This window comes from Podarcis liolepis (assembly GCF_965112155.1).
Source record: "Podarcis liolepis genome assembly, chromosome: 2".
NCBI classification, from domain to species: domain Eukaryota; kingdom Metazoa; phylum Chordata; class Lepidosauria; order Squamata; family Lacertidae; genus Podarcis; species Podarcis liolepis.
This window is the reverse complement of record NC_139555.1, coordinates 71,760,980-71,785,153: the sequence shown is the minus strand read 5'-3', so window position 1 is coordinate 71,785,153 and position 24,174 is coordinate 71,760,980. Positions and strand designations below refer to the sequence as shown.

Below are 24,174 nucleotides of genomic sequence, written 5' to 3'. Positions count from 1 at the left end.
AGACACCAGCCGCAGCCCCCTTCTCTCTCGGATTTTTCAGCAATGCAGGAATGTTATTTAGTGCAAAGGGAGAAGCACACTGTACACACAAAGGACCATTCTGGGTGCTCTTCCCTCCCCCCTTTTTTTCTCCCAAGGGCGACTGATCACACAAATTGACCCTGTGGACATACAGCTAGATGGCTGATTGCAATACTTTGAATACAGTCAGGGTGGGAGCAAATCCTCTACTGCGCGTATTTGGATCTCTTGCCAGATGAGTGTGTTTGAAAGGACTCTTGAGACATCTGGAGCCATGGGTGTGTGTGCACCTTTCTGTGGCACGTAAAACCACCTCCATTCTGGTACACTGTGGTCTGGATGGCCGGTGCATAGATGGCCCTTTCCAGCTGGTACAGTTCCCCTTTTAGAATTGGGAAAGACCCAGAGTAATTTGACCATGGCAGCTTCATGTACTGACTAGGTCTGTGACAGCTGCAATCTATAAGGCAGTGACTGCCTTATCAGAGTGGTGGTTTTCTGTGTGTCCAGGCCATTTTCAGTTACATTCAGCTACGGGAATTGTCTTCCATAGTCTGAAGGAGTGCTGTCCAGATATGGCTGTACCCAGGGCTTTTCCCCTCCCACAACCGGAACTAAGCGGAACTCTCTTCCGGCACCTCTGAGGTGGGCACCATTGCCACTGTAAGAGAGTTCCAGCACCTCCTTTTCTAGAAAAAATAGCACTGGCTGTACCACCAATCTGAAAACTAGGCTCTAGAAGGAAGTGTATTGAGAAGCAAGGAAAGTTTACACAGCTTTCAAATCTAGGTAACCCCCCCGGGGGGGGGGACCACCCTAACTTTATGTGCCCCCAGCAGGCAGGGACTCAGCCTTGTGAATCATATTAAGTCCTTTTATTCTGTTTTCCACAGAAATACCTTGTAGGGCAACTTCCCATACGGAATCACAATACATGAGGTGGTACACTGAAATACTACAAGTTCTCACAGAGCACAGCAGGACACACACATCATTTACAATGTTCAGATAAAGGATTTAGGTCATTGCACTTACAACTGTAAACTTCTTTTGTTTGATGGGTGGTGGTTGGTATTTTTTTAAAATAATTTTTATACAGAACCCCTCCTGCCTCCAAGATAATAAAAATAAAAAAAGAGATAAGGGAACAACTCAAGATACATGGGAGGCAGGACGAGGGCATGAAAGGTACATGTCATGTGACAGCCACAACAACTCTACAAGACTCTGCTATGCTTTGCAAGAAGAGGAACAGTCCAAAGGAGCCAGTCACAAACACCAGGCTTTGTTTGTTGATCTTTTGTACACAAAAGCAAGAGTTGGCAGGTGTGCTGGTTGGTGAGATGGAGCCCCCGAAAAGGGGCCTGTGAGTTGTTGTTTTTCTTTTTTTTCTTCATACCACATGAGTTTTTAAATTTAGTTTTATTATTTTACACACTGTACAAATATTTACAATGGAAGGGCGGGAGGGAGGTTGTAGCAGCCACTGTTGAGAAAACCTGTAGGGGACACAAATTCAACCTAGAGCCCTGAAGAAGCATCCTCAGATTTTGCACTTGTCATTGTGGGTAATCCTTTGTATATTTTGGGGGGCGGGGGGACAGGGGAGGCCTGAGTGGTGGGGAAGGAGCTGGGTGGAGAAACTTGCAGTTGTTGCTACCAAATGCCTTGTTTGACTCAAGTTGGAAGCAAATCTCCATTTTGGTAGTCTCTACCCCAGCTTGACATCCTAGCTGAAGCAGCTGCCAAGAACATATGCTTACCAACCAAGCCTTCCTTCCTGTATGTAGGTCCACTATGAGTAGCTGCCACCCCTTCTACTTGGAATTGTTTCCAGTCTGTCTATCATCAGAAAGATCCATGAACTCCATAACTGCTATGGTGGCCACAACTCCAAGATGAACCAAACAGGTATGCAGACTGCTGCCAAAACTGGGTCTTTACAATGGGTGATTGCCAACAAGGCGAGTGTGCAGTTTCTTTGCCCATGGAAAACTCAACTAGCATTCTCTGAAGCTAAGGTGATATTTTCTGGTCTCCTCCAATGAGACAGCACAGTGAGGTAGGGCCCAAGTACCTGCGTATGCTTTTATTACTAGAGTAACCAATTCAACAGTGCAAGGAATTCAAGAGGCAGCCAGCTTGAAAGCATGGCCTCTGCCTTTATCTCCTACATGAATTTCCACGTCCTAAGCCAACAGCTGTATCAAATGATTGGCCTTTGTTCTACAAAGCATTCTACGCTGGTAAAATACCTTGGCTTGGCTACTTTAGAAGACAGCCTCTAGTCTACATACATATGATAACTTTCCCCACATTGTAATCCATGGGAAGGAATAACTTAAGGCTTAGAGGTCACTCAATGGTACCAGAGCAGGAGGGGAAGATGGTGCCAAAGGTTGTATAGGCAGTATATCTGCATCTTGACTGAGAAGCTGGATTCTTAGCAAACAACTGAACTACCATCAAGAGACCTTCCTCCTAATATTTTTAGACTTGCAACTCAACATCATGTCTGCACCAGACCCATTCAGGTATCAGGTGCAGTTGCATTGCCCGTGTAGCTTCTACCCTGTAGACTTTGACCCTGGTCCCCTTTATCCATCCACACAGCTGGTGGGGATGACTGTGTCTCCCTCAGGCAGACACTGGTTCTCATTGCATAGGTGTCCGAGGCAAAAAGGGACCTGCCTTTTCTAAGGCTTTTGGCCAGATCTCTAGTTGGGCACCATAGTGACAAACTAGGAGCACAGGCAATTGCTGTGTGAATGTGCTCTCTAAGATGACAAGGAGAGGCCACTGCTGGCCAAAGATGTTGCAAAGTGTGAGTCTTCCCTAAGTGCACTCCATGGGAACCATGCAAGCATGTCTGCCTTTACAGTTTTGCTTATAGTGTCACAGTCCTCTTTTCTTTTTAGTTAGAAAATGAACCACACAATATGCTAGCTGTTCACATGAGTCTCTTGTAACATTAAGGCTTATATCAAAATAATGTAGACCTGGATTAATTACTGTAGAGAGCTCATGTGATTCCAACCCCCAGCTGCCTAAGGGCCACAGCATACATTCCCTTTTCAGCACGCTCCTTTTTTAAGCGCTCACATAAAATAGAAAAGCATGAAAGCGTGAAACACATTTGCAAGTGTGTTTTAAGTATCAAATAGACCAGGAATACGAGTCAGGGAGTCCTGGTGAGCTGCTGCTCCCTGAGTGTCCAGTTGGTACCCAGGTTTGCCTCTGCAAAAGGGGTGACGTGGCCCTTAGACTCACTGATCTGTCAGGTTCTCTTAAAAATGTCACAAACTTCTGTGTTTGCAAGAACCTCTCGTGTAACAGAGGTAGTTGCCTCTGAACCTTTCCCCTTCTCCTCTGTCAGAAAAAGCCCATACAGTTTTGTTCCAATTTTTGCAGAGCTCTGCCTTGGAGTCTAACCATGGAGGAAAAGGCCCTGCACCATCATTGTACCAAGGGTGCTTGGTATGGCGGAAGTGAGTTGGAACGCTCTCTATTCTGGAACCTACTTCAGCTTAAACTGCACCGCTCAGTGGCTGCCAGCCTCCCATTGTCAGGAGCTGCCGTTTAGTAGGTCTTTATTCAGTGACATTGTGCTTGTGGGAACAGGAGACATCACTGCTGTTTCCCAGGTTCTGAACTTAGGGGAGTGGAATAAGGTGCTTTCTTTACACTAACTGATGCCACACTGCTCAAATTGTCCATGCAGAATTTATTGGGGTAACTGAGTCTTGGAACACCTCCCCCAGCCTGTGGTGCTCTCGAACCAAGATAGAATTTGGGCTTAATATTGTTTTGGCCAGGAGGAATGTGCTTCAGGTCTCAAGAAAGCCCAGGAAGCCCCTTGAACTGGACACTAATGGCTACTCCAGGGAAGGATGTGGCAAAGGACCAATAGTTAATGGAGTTCCACAGGACACATCTGGTGTTACATTCTGCAGGATAATGATGCTTCATGGTGTCACTGACAGGCCTTCAATAACAAGTGCATAAATCTGCTAATGGCATTCAGAAGTGATGATGAACCAACTGGAGAGAGAGAGAAAAAAAACCTCAAGCAAAGAACGGCAAGCATTCTAAATAGATGAAACCGTGCAGAGAAGTAGCAAGCCATGCTCTACAACAGACAGAGACAGTCACCGGCTCTATGGCTACCCTTTGGCAAAAGTGTCCCTCGGATGGGTCAAGCATGCCACTAATTGAAAACTTCATACGCACAGGTGTTCAATATAAAGATACCTATCCAGTTTCTCAATAGCACATTTGCAATTAAATCCTTATACATAACATTGAACTTATTAAATATTAACAGTTGTTTTTTTAAACTTTTTTTGTTTTGTTATTTCATTGCATAGAACATTAGACATGAGAATCATTTTGCTGTTACCCACGGTGAATGGAAGCTCCTATGGGTCACACCAATGAATTGTTGCTCTTGAGCATGCTCAGTGTGGACGAGAGACGGGCAGGAAACAGACAGCGCAGACAAATGGGAGCCAGAGCATCCATACACTTGCTGGATTCTTTACAGCAAAGGAAAAGAGGAGCCGTTTCACAGGGTTTTCTTTCGGCTCTCGCGGGTAACAGTGCCAGGAGCTCCTCACCAGCAGGTTCAGCAACATCCTGCCCCCAGGGAGCTCCTCTGTCGTTCTGAGCATGCCCACTGGTAATGGCTTAAGAAGGACTTGAATTGCACAGTAGTAGTAGGAAGGAGGATGGCAGAGGCAAGCTCTCCTGATCTCATCACACTGGATTGTGCTCTTTTTTTGTAGCCTTCTGCACTCTATTGCTTCTACCGACAACAGTCCATGTGCTAACGCAGGACAAAGCAAAGAGGAAAAACAGTATGTTCGATACAAAGTAAAAAACAAAAACTGAGAACAAAAAAGAACCTCACAAAAAAAAAGAAAAAAAGAAAATTTAAAATAAATCCAAACCCCCAGTTGCTGGGTGCTGATGAGGTATACGCATAAATAAAAGTGGAATGATTAAGGCTGTTTTGGAAATAAAAATAATCCCCAGGCATACATAAAACAATGCACAACACTAACAACGGAAAGCACTGCCATTTGAATGCTTTAGAATGGCTTCAGGATGGCTTTGGGGTGGCTGATAGACATGCCTGGCCAGCATTTGCTTCAGTCAATAGTCAGCCAGTTTGCACTGCCTTTCAGAGTCCTATGGCCTCTTATCTCAGTGGTGAAACAGTGTTAGGTCCTAGTCGAAGTTCTCTTCATCCCATGCTTTCCATTGCAGGGAGGATGAGAGGGAACAAACACTGTGCAGGCGGAGCGACCGACAGGGCAAACTGGAATGTGAAGAGCAGAGCCTCCAGCTCCCAGCCCTCGACTCAAGCACATCTTGGAGAGTGGGAAAAACCTATGAAGATTCTAGAGTTAAAATTCAGTAAGAGAGAAAACTCTGCGTATAATCTCAAGAAAGGGCCATGGCTCCCAACATTAGACCTTAGGCACAAATGGAACCACCGCAGTGAGTAGTCTCTGGAGCCCCAGACATCCCCTCCAAGATCAGGGAAGTGGCCAGTCTGTGTGACAAGCTGGGACCGGGCCATGTTCTGTAAACGTCTTTTATGTACATCTTCTCAGACTAAGCATCTGCCTTCACCCCTTGGGGCTCATGCGATGAACACCGTGGAGTTGACAGCAGGCGGCTTCTGAAAGCCTTTTGCGACAGTTGGCTCAGATGTCCTCAAGGAGCTTCTTATGGGATCCACTGGCAAATGTCTCCGTAAAGATCTTTTCCGCCTTCCATCTCGCAGCCTAGTGGTTTTCCATGGTTTCAAAAGCTTGATGAGACAAAAGAGAGAATCAGAAATATTCTATTTACAAGAGGTCATTCACAGAAACACAATTTCTTGCCATGCCATGGTTTGGCACAAATTTTCCTGATCCTTTCTGGATATTCACTCACAGCACCACCCGAGAAAGCTCTGCTGTACTGTACTGTTTATGGCTGCAGTGTGCCTCTCTCATTTCTCAAAACCAAAGCACAAAAGCAACCCAAAGAACTAGCCAGAAAAGACCACCAATCAAAGAGCATGAACAGTTTACATAATGACACCAGCTGCCCACGCTTACTGAGATGCAACCGTTTCATACTGGGGTTGTCTAAAACTGAGGATTGAAAGAGCCAGCACTTTCCCCAAAGAGATTTGTTGTTTGCTTTCACCTCTCCACTCAAACCCGGGGGCAGACCTGGCTCACACTGCAATGTACAGACTGAGGCAGCAAGTGTAAGAAGCTACCCACTTACCTCAGCTGGAATAAGTTCAATTTCCCCCTCAAATCAAAAAGCATGCAGTCCTTTCAGTGAGCTCTCTAAAATGGACAAAAACACAGACAGGGCCATGAAAGGAGATAGTGCTGTAAGTGGCAAAGCTCTGAGCACACCCAGGGGATGGAATCAGCTGGACAAAAATGTTCTCTCTCTGCTTGTGGCTCAGGGCTGTGGCCCTGGGACCTATGCAGGCTTGTGCTGCTACCCACATTCTGGAGCTGCCATGGGTCTCTCTGCCTCTTCCCCTCATTTCAACTCTTCCCAAGGTAAGAGTGTTCTGCATATGGCACACTGGCTTTCCTGGTGGAACTTAGCACAGCAATGCACAAAACAGGCTCTTTCCCCTCCCGCTTCCAGATGAGCTGCTGTGTTCTATTGATAGAGCAAAGAGAAAGGATTGTTGTCTGCTGCCTGCAGTGAGAGGACTGCTAATAACAGCTGCTTTCCCCAAAACAGTCACTGCAATATTGTGCTGAGCGAAGCGGTAATTCTTAGTCAAAATAAGCAGCAAAGAGCAAATATCCTCACTCATGCCTTCTTCTTATGCTCCCCGTTATCCATTTTACATGTGGATTGCTGGTCTGGGGGATTAATTCTTTAAGGCTGTGGCTGATAGAATAAATTTTATGCCACAGCAAAGCCATTTTGATGCCTTACCATTACAGACAACAGAGTTAAGCACCAAACAAATGGGACACATTTCTACAGTTGGTTCCAGACAATCTATTTACTGGCCATTCATCCTGATTTGTTTGCAAAGCGTTTGCGAGGACAACACCAGTTATTTATGGAGCATCCATACTGATTTGTTTGCAGGGAGGTTATATGACATTGTGCCAGCTACGTGTTATCCCACACCTTAATTTTCTTGCTTCCTCTATCACAGTAGCAGAGTTCACCCAGTTGGGTGCAGCTGCAACATCCTGGCAGGTGTGTCACTGCTGCTTAATGTGAGGAGGAAGAAGGGGAAGGAGGAGATGGCGGGGAGGCTGGTGTGGCATGGTTACCATGGCAGGAGCAAAGGAATAGCCCCACTGTTGAGCCCACACCATCCTAGCCTCCCTCTTGCCTAGTCCCTCTTGCTCCTGGTTAAGCAACAGAGGCACTGCTGCAAGGAAGTTAGCGCTGCAACTCTGCTGTAGCAGGCGACCTGCTGTTTTGCTCCATCATGCTTTAGCATCTCTTTTCCCCCGCCACGGCTGTCCCCAGACATGCTGTCCTCTGTGTCTAGAACATCTTCCCGCTGTATGTAAGAGTATTTAGTGCCTCAGCCTCCTTTAAGCCCTTCTTCTTTAGAATCGTAGTGTAGAGTTGGAAGGGGCCCTGAGCGTCATCTAGTCCAATGCAGGAATGTCAGCTAAAGCATCATGACCGATGGCCATCCAACCTCTGCTTAAAAACCTCTAAGGAAGGAGATTCCTTTAACAAGGCCTTTCCCAAACTCAGATGGTTAAGAGCAGGCTCCCTCAACCTCGGACCTCCATATGTTTTGAGACTACAATTCCCATCATCCCTGACCACTGGTCCTGCTAGCTAGGGATCATGGGAGTTGTAGGCCAAAAAACATCGGGAGGGCCGAGGTTGAGGAAGCCTGGTTAAGAGTGTGGTGCCAATGCTGGTAAGGGCCAGCTGCATATTCCTGCATTGCAGGGTGTTAGACTAGATGATCCTCAGGATCCCCTCCAACTCTATGATTCTTTGAAACCATCCTAGCCACACCGACCTGCACCTTCATTTCCTCCTCCGTGTCAGTCCCTGCCTTCCCCTGCCCTCACTAGCTATATCCACCTAATACAGACTGTAAGAAGTCTGAATGGGGACTGTCTCTTTTCTCTAAGTCTGTACAGTGTGTAGCATGCTGTGGACATTAAACAAACATTTAGCAGCAACAGGATATACTCTTGACTGGAAGTGGCACGGCTTACCTAAACTATCAGGCAAATTGCCATAAGCTAAGCAGGATATCTTATGACTAGGTAAAAGAAATATCTCCTCTGGGCTTTGTATCTTGGGGGCCATCACTGAGCCTTGATGAAAGCCAAGTATCTGATCTCATCCACATCCTCAGAAGAATGTAGGAATGGAGGCAATGAGGTGACACTCACTGTTATACTCAGAGTCTGGTGCGGCAGACTGAATTCCAATGGATTCTTCATAGGTTTTTCCAGTGCAATGATGAGATCTCCATTTATTCTCCCAAACTCCTGCTGGGGTGATGGAGAGACACACATAAGAAAAAGATATGGCTATTAGGAAAGAATCATATACATGTGCAGAAATAAATGTCAGAGTAACTGAAGGGGGCGCTTGGATTAACAGAGCAATAGGTTAGCTCTGATGTTAGGGTGCTGCAGCAATGAAAGGCGCCTGTTGAGGGACAGAAGTTGAACCAAGCTATTAAACAGGAAATTACACCAGGACCTCTTTCAATGGCAATGGCCAGAGAAGATGAAATGTATCAGGAGTTTTGCTTGGCAGCTGTAATGTCATTGGGGGTTGTGTATATATACTTTGTTGGAAGCCACCCAGAATGGCTGGGACAGCCCAGTCAGATGTGTGGGGTACAAGAAATAAATTATTATTACCACAACAAAAAGTGACTCACCCAGCGATGTTCTCTCACCAAAATGATGTGAATTTCTTGCCAAAAGCTGACACAGCTATGGGAGTAAAGGTAAGAGAAATAAATGCCATCAGGATATGTGGTACCAAAGACTGACTGCATCTTTTCCCCACTCACCTCTTTCCCACTGAATCTTCAGTTTTTAGGGCCCTTCTTCTATTTCACAAGAGCCCCCCCTCCATATTATCAGCCTTCACATTGCCAGTCCCGTTATCACCCTCTGTCCCCACATCTCTGTTTGTGACACAGGAAGGGACTATGGCTACGTGCTTTGCATGTAGAAGGAAAGTCACTTCCTGGCATTTCAAGTAAAAAAGGATCTCCCAACAGAAGGGTTGGCCTGAGCTGATGGAAAGCTGCTACTGGGATAAGGCAATTCTATTTTAGCCCTTAGTGATCCTCATCATCAAGTGAGCACTTATGGCCTGCCGTGTTGATGGCCTGCTATGTTAACGTGGCTTTTTCCTTCAGTGTTCTACCACCCAATCCCCATTTTCTTTATTTTGATTTCATCTTCACAGCTTTTACTTTTCTTGCTGGCTTCTTATTTCTTGTATTCTCACATAGGCGTAAACTAGTACAAGGGCTGTGGCTCAGCAGCGGAGCATCAGCTGTGAGTGCAGAAGGTCCCAGGTTCAGATTACTGCCTGCTCCGGAGAGGCCTGAGGGAGACTCCTGCCTGAAATCCCAGAGAGACACTACCAGCCAGTGTAGATAACACTGAGCTAGACGGACCAGTGGTCTGAATTAGCAGTTGCCCTGTAGTTCTGCCATTTGTCCTGCAGGAAGTGTTGAACAAATCCACCTGTGCAAGCATGAAGACAGGTGAGCTGTCTCCAGGAGCAAATCCCGCATGCTTTGACACGGGGCATCCAAGAAAGATGCCTCTGAAACCTCTCACCTTCTGTCAATTTGCCTGCTTGTTCTGCTGCCCCTCCTGGCAGGATTTTGGAGAAGACGCTCTCTCCCTCAGCTCCTGGCAGTCCAGTCGCTGCCCCTGCAGAAGTGGGAGCACCTGCTGGTTTGGAACCTATCTTAATGCCTGTTGGAGAGAAAGAAATTGATTTGTATGGATTTATTTAGCTGCATATATGCATTTATTTAAATATATATCCTCCCGTATCACCAAGGGTAGGTCCAACTGGCAATTTGCATATACCCCCCGCCCCATATTCATAGGCCATAACCAATCTCTGTCTAACCGCCTTCACCAGAAAATGATGGCCACACTATTTCTAAGAGTGTTAACCAAGATGCACAATGTGTTGGTGAGATATCAGTATGACAAGCACAAGAAACGACTAAAACTTCTTGGTGAAAAAAGTATTTTAAATTGGAGCTGAATGATGAGAGAACTCAACTTACAGTCATTTCCCCAATTGGTTAATGAGACAGGAGTGGGAAGCCTTTTATTTTTGACAGCTATGCAAAGCGAACCTATTGTACCCTATGTGGAATGAAGCTGGAAGCTGCTTTTGGGCATTCTACTTATGTTTATCTTTTCTATGACATACAGAATACTAGTTTCAAGTGAATTAATTCTACGCTGACTGGCCTAGACTCTGGGGCCAGCCATAGCTAAATGACCTAAAGCATTTGCCTTCTTAATCTCAGGTAGGACATCCCCCCCACCCACAGTAATTGGTCTTGGAACTCCCTTTGACTTCAATCTAATCGTCCCTCAGAGAGATCTGAGCCTACTGAACTACTGGTGCTGCCTCCCTTTTTAAGGAAAACACATACAATTGCAGGTGCTGGAAAGGAGATACTGACCTCCTGCTGCTGCTCCCAGTGGCTGTGTTTGGGGTGCTTTCCCCACCTGTGGCACTTTTGTGGTAGGTTTGGATGCATCCATCTGCTCTGCTTTAGACTGTAATATAGCAAACAGTGATTTATGTATTTATTTAATGCAAATGAGAACGAATAATGGTAAAATGAAGCCCATCTCCTGGGATCTTTCTCTTAGCCTTCTTCCTAGAGTTTAACTGCCAGGTCATCCTGGCTGTCTCACAGCAATCCTTATCCACCCACCCTATTCTCCACCAGATACTCCCCATCCTCTAGGATTCCTGAGGTACTGCCTGTGATCTCCATCAAGAAAGCTACATATAAAGCTCTTATACAAAGGCAATTCCCTTAAGTGCATTCCTTTCCTTGCCTCTTCCCTCCCTTCTTCTTTGTCTGTGTCCGAATTGCCCCCTCTATAACTTACTGCAGCCTATTGTTAGTTCCATGAACCTCCTCTCTGCTGGGAAGACTCCATTCTCCACAGCGACCTAGACTGTACAATGCACAGTCCACCTTGCTTTGACATTCCAAGGTGAGGCAATCCCAGCGCGACTCCTGTACTGCAGAACAGGCCATTGCTTAGCCCAGCCCTCTCACCTGACATGGGGCAAAACAAGCTGTCGTCAGCTCTGAGGGACCTACTGCATAACTGACCCCGAGCAAAGGCACATAGGTACTTACTGGTCCCGCTGGGTGAGTGCCAGGTTGTGCTTGGAGGGCAGATTGGGGTTTGCCTGCTGGCTGGGCTTGGCCAGGCTGTTGTTGGGCTGGCCGTGAGGAGGGCTGGGCTTGGGTTCCTGCTGGCGGTGGCTGCTGCTGCTGCTGCTGCTGCTGCACCCTAGCTTGCTGTTGCTGTTGCTGAGAAGATTGTTGCGAGGGAGCTGCTTGCTGCTGCTGCTGCTGCTGTCTGCTCGACGGCTGCTGCTGCCTGGATGACGGCTGCTGCTGCTGCTGCTGCCCAACTTGCTGCTGCCTCGCTTGCTGCTGCTGTTGGTGCGAAAGAGGCTCCGATTTTGGCTGCTGAGATGGCGGCCCATGTTGCACCTGCCTCTGCGATTTTTGGGACTCTGAGGTATGATGGTAGCCCGACGGCTGCCGAGACTGCTGGGAGTACTCTGAGGAGCTGGAAGGATAACCTGGCTGCGCTCTTATATCGGCCTGCTGAGCCTTCTTCTGGGAAGAGGGCTGCCCATGTCCGCGTGACTCGTGGCGGCCAGCATCTCTTGGATGTTGCCTGGATGACCTCTTTGGCAGGTCATCGGTGGAGTGCCGGGAGGAGGACGAATGCCTCCCGTAGTCTCCATGGTGCCTGTGTTCTTTGGAAGAGGAGTGTCGCGGGTGAGAGTAGTCATCGTGATGCCACATGTCTTCATCCGGGGGCTCGTCATAGTCGTGATAGGTGTGCTTAACTGGACCCCTCCTTTGGGAGGATGAGGAGTGGCCACCATAATGCCTCATCCTCTCCGAACGAGGTTCCCTCGGCTTATCAAACCAGTCTGTCTCCTCCTGACCCAAGTGATAGGCTTCAGAAACCAAAAACAAATCACAGTCAATCCCCTCATCCACAGTTGGGAATGTACCCCAGGATGAAGCCATGCAATGGATTAAAAGAAAGCAAGGAAGCGATTGCATGCACACAGGATATGCCACAGTAGCCGCTCGGGAAATAGATATCTATAAATAAACAGGAATCGTAGCACAGTATCACACTGAACAAGCAGTGAGCAGAGCACCAGTAGGACATGCAGAGTGCAGCATGCTAACACAGAACCACCAAAACAGAAAGCAAAACGCGGGAGAAAGGCACCTGGCAAGGAAACGGAGGCTGTGGTATTGTCCTTGCAAATATGACCCGCTTGGGCATGCTCTGGGGTTAAGTTACCACAGGTAGCCATTACCTTCACTGTCTGAAACAACACAGTGTGAATCATCCATGATGTAACCTTCCTCATGCTTGTAAGAGTGGGTTCTTGGCACATCTTTGATATGTTCTTGTACATCAGGCAATGAGTGACTGGAGCAGAACTGAGAGCAGCTGTCCCCAGCAGACTGAGGGAGAGGCCCACCCGAGGACCGTGATACGCCCATGGACTTCCCCAACGGACTGATGGGGCTCTCTTCTTCTGAGGTTTGTGTGCGAATTGGAGGTCGCCCGCGACTTTGACTCATGCTAAGGGAAGAAGGTTTGGAACTGCCTCTCTGAGGCCTCTCCATGCTATCTCTCTCGTAGGACCTGCTCCTGATCTCGCGGCTCGACATTCTCTCCGACACATAACCAGACGATCTGGATCGCCCACCACTGTATGCCCTGTCATCTTCTTCCATCGTATCCCTGGCAGACCCACCGTAGTACTTCTGCTGTTCATAGACATTCTTTTTGAGGCCGTATGTGATGTCGTCTTGCATCTTCTTTGCTCTGGATGCCACACTGCTGCTGCTGACTGACGTGGTTGCTGGGTAAGAGGCCAGGTCTGATTCCACATCTCTCGCTTCTTCTATAGGGGAGAATTTTGAGATCTTCTGTTCCATACCTTGTTTCCGGTGCTTGCTGCGTTTGGAAGAGATGACAGCTGGGGCCAAGTTTTTGGAAGAGTGCTTCTGCACTCCCATGGTGGACCCAGGCTTGTCTGGGCGAGTGGAGTGCCTGTAATCACTGTCCCCGTAGTAGTAGGAGCCGGAGCTACCCGACATCCTCCCATTGCTCTCTGGGCCCCTATGGTAGCCTCTCCCACGATGGTCAGGGCCGTGGTGATCATACATGTCCTCCTCTGACTCTTCTCCCTTTGGGTAGCAACAAGGCCTGCTGGAGACATCTGTGTCTGTGAAGTCACTCTTTTCTTTCATATATCGCCCATTGCTGCTCTGCAACTGCGAATCTCCCTTTTGGCCCTCTGCTGAGGTGCTTTCTTTGGTTAGTTCACTGATGTCATCAATCATTACATAGTTCCGAGGAATGTTCTGCTCCAGGTTTGTGTAGAGGGAGTCAGAGGAATAGCTGGTCGAGGGACTTTGAGCTACACTGCTCCTGTCCTGGTGCCTTCCTTCTGGCGGCTTGTACTGGTCGTAGCTGCTGGTCACAGTTGTGGTGCTGTACGTCACTTCTGGAGTTGCGGCTGAGATGACCACAGTGGGGTTGCCTATTACTTCGTAATTGGTGGGCATCTTCTGCTCAAGGTCAGCTAGCGATGTCTGCCGCGGTTTCTGGGAGGTGGTGTGTGTGTCCGCGTGGGTCTGGAAAAGAGCGCTCTGTGCTGGCTGAGGTGTCTGACTGGGATACGTGGTCTGTGCTTGGTAAGGTGGTCGGAAGCCTTGGTGACTTTGCAGAACCTGTTCAGACTGATACCCAGTGCTTGGAGTAAAGCTGTGACTCTGGTATGTCGTTTGGGAAGGGTAGGCCGGCATCTGGCTTGCTTGGAATCCATTCTGTGCAGGGACATTGCTTGCTGAGGGGTAGTGTGGAGGCTGAAACCTTGCTTGCTGGAATGCGGCTGGGGCTGGTGGGGCAGCTTGTCCTGAGGAGTACTGATATGGGGTATAAGAGGAGGCTGATGTGTACTGTGCACTGGAAAAGTCAGCGTATTGATTGGAAGGGGCAGTACTAGGCCTGGTCAGACTCTCATAGCCAGAGAGTCGTAGGTTGTTGAGCTCACTGTCAGACATATAATCCCTGTTTTCCCCCAAGCATCTCAGGTAGGGATAGTCACGGACGTTTCGGTCCTTCAGCAAAGACTCTTTTCTCTGCGTAATCCCCAGTTCCAAGTACTTGAGTTTGGCATCAATCTCCTTTTCTTCTTCATCAAGCTCAGCCTGTTTCTTCCGCAGCTTTGTGGACTCGTGCTCCACTAGCTTCAAGTCGCGGTCAATGTCTTTGAGGAGGCTGGCCTTCGTCACCTGAATGGCTGGCCCTGCCACTCCCTTCTGCATGAGGCCCGGCATGTACATCTGTGAGTGAGCTTGGCTGGCCAGAGGGAGATGAGCTTCTTCCGGTGGGGGGCTAGGCAGTGTCCGTTTCACTTTCCGAATGAGGGTGTTTGACTGCAGGGTTGAAATCTAGAAGGTAATGGGAAGCTTAATTTAGATAGCAGGTAACCATGTGTGTGAAAGAACACATTTCCATTTTTAGTTACCAGGTGGGTGTATTACTCAACAGTGGCCCACACTTCTGGGGTTCCTATCTTCTAAGGCAGGCCCATTATATATATCTCATATTTTACCTCACCCTTTTCAACTCAAAGTAGCATAGATGATTCTCCCCCTCATTTAACCCCCCCCCCAACAATCCTCTTTGAGGTAGGTGAGGCTGAGAGAGAGTGACTGGCCCAAGTGAGCTTTGCCTAGTGGAGAATTGAACGCTGGTCTCCCAGGTCCTAATCCCACACTGTTAAATACAGTGGTACCTCTGGTTACATACTTAATTTGTTCCGGAGGTCCGTTCTTAACCTGAAACTGTTCTTAACCTGAAGCACCACTTTAGCTAATGGGGCCTTCTGCTGCTGCCGTGCTGTCGCCGCACGATTTCTGTTCTCATCCTGAAGCAAAGTTCTTAACCTGAGGTACTATTTCTGGGTTAGCGGAGTCTGTAACCTGAAGCATATATAACCTGAAGCGTATGTAACCCGAGGTACCACTGTACTACACCACACTGGCTCTAATCTTGTGATGGAGACAAAGTGTAACCTTGCACATTAATGGTTGTTAAAACTAACCAGGACTCAGAAGCACTTGAGTCACAAGAATGCCACATGCAGCCAGACCAATGAGGACAAGCGACAGGAATTTTAGTTCTTTATTAGCAAGGCACTTGGTTACATCAGCTGCTAAGGTGCAAGGGATACGCACACCCCTTCCTGCTAACTAGCTGCCCAGGAAATCTACCTCTGCGGAACAGTACTCTATCTTGGAGAGTTGGAGCAACAGTGTGGCCTCGCCCTTTCCTGTTTTCTTACCTCCCACCCCTTGCCTGATGCATAGGCGCCGACTCCATGGGGCTTGAGGGGGCCCGAGCCCCCTCAAAAATTCGTTTGGGGGGGCTCCGCCCCCCCATAATCTCCGGCGCCCCTCCAGCAGAGCGCCATCGCCGCCCCTCCCCCAGCCCAAAATGCACAGGGTCGGGCTGCATGCCTCCTGCCCTCCCTCCCGAGCAAAAGCTCCACCCAATTTCCTTCGGAGCTGATTAATAGGCGCAGCACGCTCTCCCCTATTCGCTCACGAGGAGGCGGCACCACTTTATTTGCATATTCATGAGCTTATTTATTATTCATGAGCTTTCCCCCCCCCCCCCAATATTTTTTATAAGTCCGCGTCCCTGGCCTGATGTGGTGTACGCAAGCACCAGTTGTTCCCCTCACTTCAAGCCTCTCCTTGAGCAGAGATACAGTGGAGGTGGGGAGAGAGGGGATCTCAAAGGTCAGCTTCCGAGACCTCTTCCAGCTTTTCCTTCCTCCTTTCCCCGCTTCTGACTCCCCGGTTTCTTCCTCCTGACTCCCCTCGATCTCCTCAGAACCTCACAAATCACTGGCCCCTTCTGAGGGGTCCTCCCCACCACCACCCATAGCTGTCAACTTTTCCCTTTTCTTGCGAGGAATCCTATTTGGAATAAGGGAATTTCTCTTAAATAAAGGGGAAAGTTGACAACTATGCCACCACCTGCCTCCTCTTCCCACACATTCCCCCAGCTGTCATGCTCCTGCCCGTCTCTGACACAGAATCCTCAATGATTCTATGTACCATATTGGCCCAAACACAAGCCGCAGTTTTATTTCTTTTAAATTCCAACCGTGAAAAGTTAAAGTGTGGCTTAAATTCACAACCTTACAAAAGCTGGCTTTTACGATATTGTTGCTGAAACAGACATATGGTAAAATGGAATGGGTGTGAGTACCTGTGGAATTTTAAGGGAGTGACTTATATCACTCCCTTACAGAGGGGGTACAGAGGCGTAGCAAGCCCAGGTGGTACCCAGTATGGAATTTTGTCACCCCCCCCCACACACATTGACAGCTGGGGTAGGCTTGGGAGTCGCGGGCAGGCACCAAATGTCACCCCTTCAGTGATGAAACCTGGGGTGGTCTGCCCCCGCTCCCTATGCCTCTGCGTCCCCACCCCCACGACTCCCAGGTACCCCAAGCCATCGGGGGAAGGGGGGAGCTATGCTGCTTTGCCAGGGTGCTGGCAAAGCTGCGCAGCTTGTCCTCTCAGGAGCCATGGCTCCCATCCGTCCCCCTCCCTCTCTCCCCGGCTCGCTGTAAAGCAGCAAAGTAGTAGCCACTTATGGCGAGCCGGGGAGCGAGGGAGTCTGGGAGGGGCCCCCCCAGCTCGCTGTGAGCGACTCCTACTGGCAGCGGAGGGATCTCACCGTGTCTGTACGGTGCTCCAGCGGCACCAGTGGCAAACCGCTATGTACAGCGCATGCGTGTGACACAGTGCATGCGTTGTATGTAGCGGTTTGCCGCCGCTGCCACCAGAGAGCCGTATGGACGGTGGTGGGATCCTCTGCTCGCAGCTGCAGCCATGAGCCGAGGATCCTCCACATTTGCCTGCGGCGACGCGATGGCTGCTCGTGCTGACAGGCCCGGGCCGGTGCAGCAGGGCAAGCACCCCGCGAAGTGCCAAGACACCTGGGGGTGTTTTGTCACCCCCCCAGACATGGAACACAGGGCGCACCGCCCCCCCCCCCGCCCCCAGCTTGTGACACCACTGTTTGAGTGTGGCTTATATTCGGGCCAATATGGTAATGATTCTGCTTAATGATGCTTCACCCTCTCCATTATATTAAATTAAATTAGGTTAACGAAATTGTATTTCTATGGAGGTTTTGAAATTTGGCAACGCCCTAGATTAGCATGTCCATGGCTCTTTCTGCTAAAGTACTCACTGGATATAGAGTACCAGCACTTCTTTTTATTTTATTCATTTGCAGCACATGGCAGCCATTTTGTGCTGGCACCCACAACACTTTTATCATTATATGAGTAGAGGCGCCTCATTCTTTTACCCCCTCCCCCCAAAAAAACACCCACTGAGAATATCCAATTCAGGAAGCCTTTGGGTGGTTATCTTCAAAACTAAAATGTACAACTAAAATATACTGTATACAAATTCTCATGATTTGGGGCAGGTGTGTGGGGGACTGCTTCTTAATATTGGAAAGGCTAAATTGAATAATGATGTTAATGGCAATATTATATACTATATGAATCACCACAGCTACTGACATTGAGGAAATGAGTTCTGAAAGAAGCAGGAATCAGCTTGAATATTTTTCTCTAATGAGCCAGAACAAAAATCAACTCAGTCTGGTTCACAGATTTTTTTAAAAAAATAAAAAAGTCAAAATAAAAATCTCTGCTTAGATTATCTTGGGAAGATTTCTGCTTTTGCAGGCAAAGCAAGTTTCTAATAATGCAAAATTTGTCTGTCTGGGAAAGGCACTCTTATTTAGTCTGAAGGTGTAAATCCACTGTCTTTGAAGTTCAGATGATCCTGAGATTATTATTTTTTTTGGTCTTGCTTTTGTGGAAGCCCAAGCCAAACAGTATGTAAAATCCAGGTGGAAGGAAATCTCCCCAAAGGTCTTGCCACTTTGGCAGATCTTACATAACCAGTGGAAATATGAGACCCTAACAATGTTAGAGAACAACGTTTTGCAGTGTTAGAGTATCTGAGGTCATGCAAGTAACATATTTTGAAATGACTATACAGGATCAGTAGGGCCCTAGAAAGAGACCGCTATCATGTAGATCTTGGAGGAGGGGATAACAGCTATTCCATCAGTATCTCTGATTGGTCTCTAAGGGCCATGCAGCCTGCAGGTTTCCATTGGGTGAAGCAGAGAGGGCAAGGATGCCTTGCAGGCAAAATGTCATCTGTCTGACATGAAGACATTCTGATGAGCAGAAATATTAACAATTAGCTTTTGGGCAGTCAGAGATCATTTCATGAGTATTTTCATAGCAGCCAGTTTTCGTTTCTCATTGCTGAAAAATGAGAGCTGCTTTCCCACACAGGGCCTGCTAGCCCTAGGTCACCAGTGGTGTCCCTGGGCAAGTGTCTCTAGCCTTCTTAGAAAGAACGTTATGGGGTAAGATTTGCAGGTACCTTCTAAGTGATTTCTGTAAAATGAGAGTGGTGTGGCTACCTAGTATATTTTTTGCTTTTTCCTGGGGAATGCTCCCTGTTGTTATTAGAGAGCAACAGCATCTGTCAGTGTTGGATCTCCATAATCAGGACCAGCAGAACGTAGCTGACTTTCCATGGCAAGAATAAGGTTGCCAGTGGTGGGCATCTAATTTTGTGTTATGCCACCCCTGCCTTCATGGCAGTCATTGTGAGACCTGGAACTCTCTGAAATTTCATAATGTGCCCACTAGTCCAAAAAGGTTGGTGACTTGTGCCCTGGAGGAATGGTGCAGTTTCACAAAAGCACACTTTCTTGCTTCTCTATTGCTTTCAGCAGTCACCCTTCATTGCAGGAGAAAAACAGAAAGATAAATGATAAGATATGGGATGCCAGCCTTTTGATGTAGCAGGATTAACTTTAAATAACAAAAGTGTAGATAGATCCTCACTTTCATTTTTCTGGGATCTCACCAACCTGTTCATCTTCCAAAAATCTTTGTACAGGCACCAGACATAACTTGATCTTCATAAAGTTTCAGTATATATCAGGCTAACGTGGCCTTGCTATGTTTTGAGATTTTCAAGGCAGGTATTAACCCGTGATTCCTTTATATCCTGAACCATCTAGAAGTATTGCACTTTTAACCAGTATTTCGACTCCCTTAGAGAAAGGGAGCAGAGAGGAAACAAGGGATACAGAGAATGAGAAGGAAAGGAAAAATTGTGAGAAAGGAAGAGAGGCTTACATAGTTCCACTGCTCTCTGCCTCACACCTATTCAATGCATTGGTAGCTTGTGATACTTACAGTGCACTTATAATGCAGCCATATTTAGCCTTCTACCTTGCACTCCTGCATTGGGAGGACATGTCTCAACAGTCCATTTTGCAGCAACACAACAAGCAGCATTTGGATTCCTATATCATCTTAGGTAACTGTCTTTTAAAAGCCATGCAACAGCTCCAGCAGCAATTGCAGAAGAGAGATTTCTGCCGCTGAAATTTGGGCAGCAAGTATCAGTGGGTATCAGCAGTTCTTCCAGATTCTAGAGCTGACAAAGAACATTCTTGGACCCTAGTGTCATTGCTATCTTGGCCTGTCAAAGCAGCTGATTTTCAGGGATTTCTCTCACTCCTCAGCTGCAGGATGTCAATAGAGAAGGAGAGACAATTGCGGCAGATCCTGCAGCAGCAGCTCCAAGAAGAACTGAACAGCACATAAAGCAGGCCGCAGCTTTGAAGCCACACGCTGAAGAATGGGGAAATTTCTCCCTTTTTTACTGCATACAATTTGTAGTGGCCTAAACAGTAGCAGACTATACCTAGGTGAGTTCCACACATTCTCAGTGCATATGTCAATCAGAACGTGTTTATACTGTAGAGGTAGGTCTAGTGCTGGTGAAATCAACAGAATTTCAGTAGTGACCCAGGATAAATGACAGCGTGGAGGAGTCAAATGAATCTGCCAAGAGTTTGAGTCTGCATCATTTGTAAAATGTGTCATCTCTCATGTGTGTCTAACCTATTAAAGTACATCATGTAGTGCTGAGCTGAAGTAGAGGTGGTGGGGGAGAGCTGTGGAAGAAGCATGCAAATAATCTTGAAATGGAAATAAAGGGGAAGTTGTGGACCCTTTGAAATGACAGTTTTTGCATGAAAATATTGAAGATCATGAACATTTTACACATCACTACCACTATGCATCCTCAGCTAGTAGCTGATACACAGAGAGGTACTAATCTTTTATTCTGTCAGCTAACAAACACAAGCTGTTCATCAAACAATAAATAACTATCCTGCAGTACTTGAAGTCCCAAGTGTAAAGCCTGAAGGCAAAAGCAAGATGAGAATAGTGTCAGAATACCAGAATGCCAATCATAATGTTATTGGCGGAAGAAACCTAATAAATGAGGGGATTAGTTAAAAGGAAGTTGAAAGGGAGAGTCAGATGTCTTCAGAACACTTGGAAGCTAATGAAACATACTGTACTAGAAGCTCAGATAAAATCTATACAGCAGGTTAGAAAGGAATAAACAAAGCCAGGAAGATGCCCACCTAGTTAATGAGCAGACTTCAAGGAAACAGTAAAAGGAAGAAGATTTCTTTTAGAAAATGGTTGCCTGGTCCAAATTGGGAAAACAAAAAGAGCTTAAACTCTGGTAAAACAAATGTAAAATGACAATAAACCAAGTGAATAAAATTTGAGGGAGATATTGTTCAAAACTATACAGCTTTATTTTGATCCTTTAGAATGAGGAAACTAGCCTGGGGAGCTGTCAGACTGTTAAGACAAAAGTGGTGTGAAAGAATTGCTGAATGAGAATAGGAAGATTACTGAGAAGCTGGATGAATTCACTGTGGAAGATACAGGAACTAGTATTCATTAGAGATGGCAAGAGATGAAGGTCTATGGCTAATTGACCACAAAAAAGTCACCAGATGCCACACACCCAATATGAAATTGTTGGTCATCCAATTAAAATATGACCCTTGTCATTGTAGCAGGAACCCCCCCACCCCAATCATTCTGTTTGTACAAACTTCACACACACTCACACTCACACATTACATACGCCACATTTCTGTTATAAATTCATAGAAAAATCAACCATACATCGGATTTGCACTGTTCCATTTTTATATTACTCCATATGACAAGGACTATCAAAGGGGGGTGACTTGGTTCTGGTCAGCCATAATCCCTTCACCATCCCAGCACATCCACAGGAGCCCTGCCCAGTTGCTATGTCAACCCTGATAATCCCAGACAGAAGACAATCAAAATCACAAAGAACTTGCATATGGTAGTGGATTCAGCATGGACTGAAACAAAGGACAATGATCAGATCTTCCCTCTGGGGGCAGGAAACTGCAAACTCCCTTTGTCTCCTGGAAGTGATTCATGGGCAGGGGGAAAGGAGGAACCAGCCAGGTGACAGGACACTCAGGTTACCACCACAACTCCTCCCTCAACCCCTCCTTTCTGTAATGTATGCATGATGTCAACCCCTTCTGTAATGTATGCATGATGTCAACCCCTCCTTTCTGTAATGTATGCATGATGTTTCTGGGGGTGGGCTTGACTTGGAGGATGGGAATTTCAAAAGTTTTTATAAGGTCTTGCAGACCATCTTTCTGGGTCTTTCCTCTCTCTTGCAAGTGAGGGGAACACCCTGTTGCAACAGTTCAATAAAGGCCAAGCCTACAGGCTGCTGTTTTGCTCCAAGTTATCCTGGTTGGTGTCTTTGTTTTTGTCCAAGGGAGCCCTCAGATTTTTCCGGTAACATCATTAAAACTGATTTCCTTAAAATAATACTGTATCAACTTTTTAAAGCTGACAGAAAATCAGGAAATTACAAATCTATTAGTCTAACCATTGTTCAGGGTCCTCTCGTGATAATTGGTTAAAGAAGAGGCATCATAAGACAGGAATAAACAAATTGACAGTATTCACAATGGACAGAAGTAAGCAGTGGAGTGCCTCAAGGATATGTATAGGAACCAATGCGATTTAACTTATTTACATCAGGCCAAGGAGTAAGTCATAAGGTGGCCACGTTTTTGGATGATATCAATCAGAATGGGGCTTGATGTAGAATGAGAAGAGCTCCTTAAGCAGGGAAAGGGATCCTACAGCCCACAGGCCTATCTTGGCCTACCAGGGGGTCCAATTTGACCTCCAATTTCTCCCAAAGCACTTTCACATGCCAATCAGCTGATAGGCAAGGTTGAATGCTGCATTGGCTGTGCCCACCAGGTCCCCACAGGGAACTGGTATACAGTCAAAATAGCAGGCTTTAACACCCCTCTCATCAGCTGATGAGCAGGGAGTTCAGTCCTGCTGGGTGGTGCTTCCCTAGTGCACTTCCTGCGGGGAGTGTGCTGGCCAAGCTGACCTCTCCCTCACAGTTGAACTCTTGACAGAGTCCCTACTCCTGTCCTGAAGGGTGTCCGCAAACTGAGTGAATGGGCAAAACAAAATGGCAAGTTAGGTTAACTGAAAATGGAAAAGTGATAAACACTGAGAGAAAAAAATCCACCCACATATATGCCGGGTGGAAAACATCACTTCATTGTGAGGCATCAGTGATAAAAACAAATTTCATATAAAGGGTTGTTTACAAGATTCTAAATAATAAAGTGGTTAGTATTGTAATGGCTTGGTACAAAGCTGTAATACAACCGTATTTGAATATGTAAAGAATATTGTAGAGCTGGAGCAAATGCTGAAAGGGGGCACACAATGATGAGTGTATAGCACCTTCCCTACCATGAAAGGTTAAAGCAGCTGAGGCTTTTACAGGTGAACAAGAGGGATATTGTAGAAGTTGTACTGGATAAAAACATTTTGAATGGTCTAGAGAGAATAACTAAAAAAGGGATTCCCCCCCCCCTTTCCAACTAGAATTCAGGGTCACTATTTACATTAATTGGTGATAAGATTCAGGACAGACAAAAGAAAGTACTTTTTCAAACAGCACGTAATGAGCTTATGGAATTTGTTGCCGCAAGATGTTGTGATGACTTTAAAAGAGGATTAGACAGGTTTACGGAGGATAAGGCTATCAACAGCTATCAGTCATGGTAAATAAATGGAACCTCTGAATACCAGTTCCTGGGGGCAGAGGGAGGAAGCAATGGGGGAGGCTGCAGGCGGGTCTCCTAGAAGCATCTAACAGAGAGAGCCAGGGTGGTGTAGTGGTTAAGAACGGTAGACTCGTAATCTGGTGAACCAGGTTCGCATCTCCGCTCCTCCACACGCAGCTGCTGGGTGACCTTGGGCTAGTAACACTTCTCTGAAGTCTCTCAGCCCCACTCACCTCACAGTGTTTGTTGTGGGGGAGGAAGGGAAAGGAGATTGTTAGCCGCTTTGAGACTCCTGAAGGGTAGTGATAAAGCGGGATATCAAATCCAAAAACTCTTCTAGAGGGACCCTTCGTCTAACCAACTATTGTGCCCTTACTGATGCTGTAATTAGTGCTAGTGTTCTAGGAAAATGCCAAAATCAAAGCAACCGTTATGCAATACAGAATACAGCCTTCAGGTATTTTTTGTCACCCAGGAGGACTCCATCTTTTGCTAAGTGGGTTGGAGAGAGGGTGTTCAGGGAATGAGGGCTTTTTGTCAACCTGGGCCCCAGCCTGTTAATCAAGAAACTGAAGATATTAGCACTGTGTACAGGGAGATGCACTGAGAGTGCATCTGTAAATGACTGTGTATGTGCACACACCAAGGATGTAATCCAAGTCCAGCCTGTTAAAATATTCATTGTTGGAACGTTAATCAAATGGAAATGTCCAAGTCTACCTGCTGGGGA

At 46.8% G+C, this 24,174-nt stretch overlaps 1 protein-coding gene across 4 annotated transcripts in view; it reads right to left on the bottom strand.

The window, feature by feature from the left end:
- Positions 1-881: 881 nt before the first annotated feature.
- BSN (bassoon presynaptic cytomatrix protein) overlaps positions 882-24,174 on the bottom strand; it is a 205,141-nt gene continuing 181,848 nt past the window's right edge. Inside the window, exons 6-13 of one of the 4 annotated variants that reach the window (XM_083488622.1) lie at positions 12,640-14,791; positions 11,423-12,264; positions 10,727-10,823; positions 9,855-9,995; positions 8,936-8,990; positions 8,436-8,534; positions 6,307-6,371; positions 882-5,839 (exon numbers count right to left, since the gene is read on the bottom strand). In XM_083488622.1, coding sequence (XP_083344748.1) covers positions 8,950-8,990; positions 9,855-9,995; positions 10,727-10,823; positions 11,423-12,264; positions 12,640-14,791 — 3,273 coding nt within the window. In that variant the 3' untranslated portion in view covers positions 882-5,839; positions 6,307-6,371; positions 8,436-8,534; positions 8,936-8,949. The remainder of the gene's footprint in view (positions 5,840-6,306; positions 6,372-8,435; positions 8,535-8,935; positions 8,991-9,854; positions 9,996-10,726; positions 10,824-11,422; positions 12,265-12,639; positions 14,792-24,174) is intronic. The other 3 variants (XM_083488624.1, XM_083488621.1, XM_083488623.1) reach the window with 3 other exon arrangements.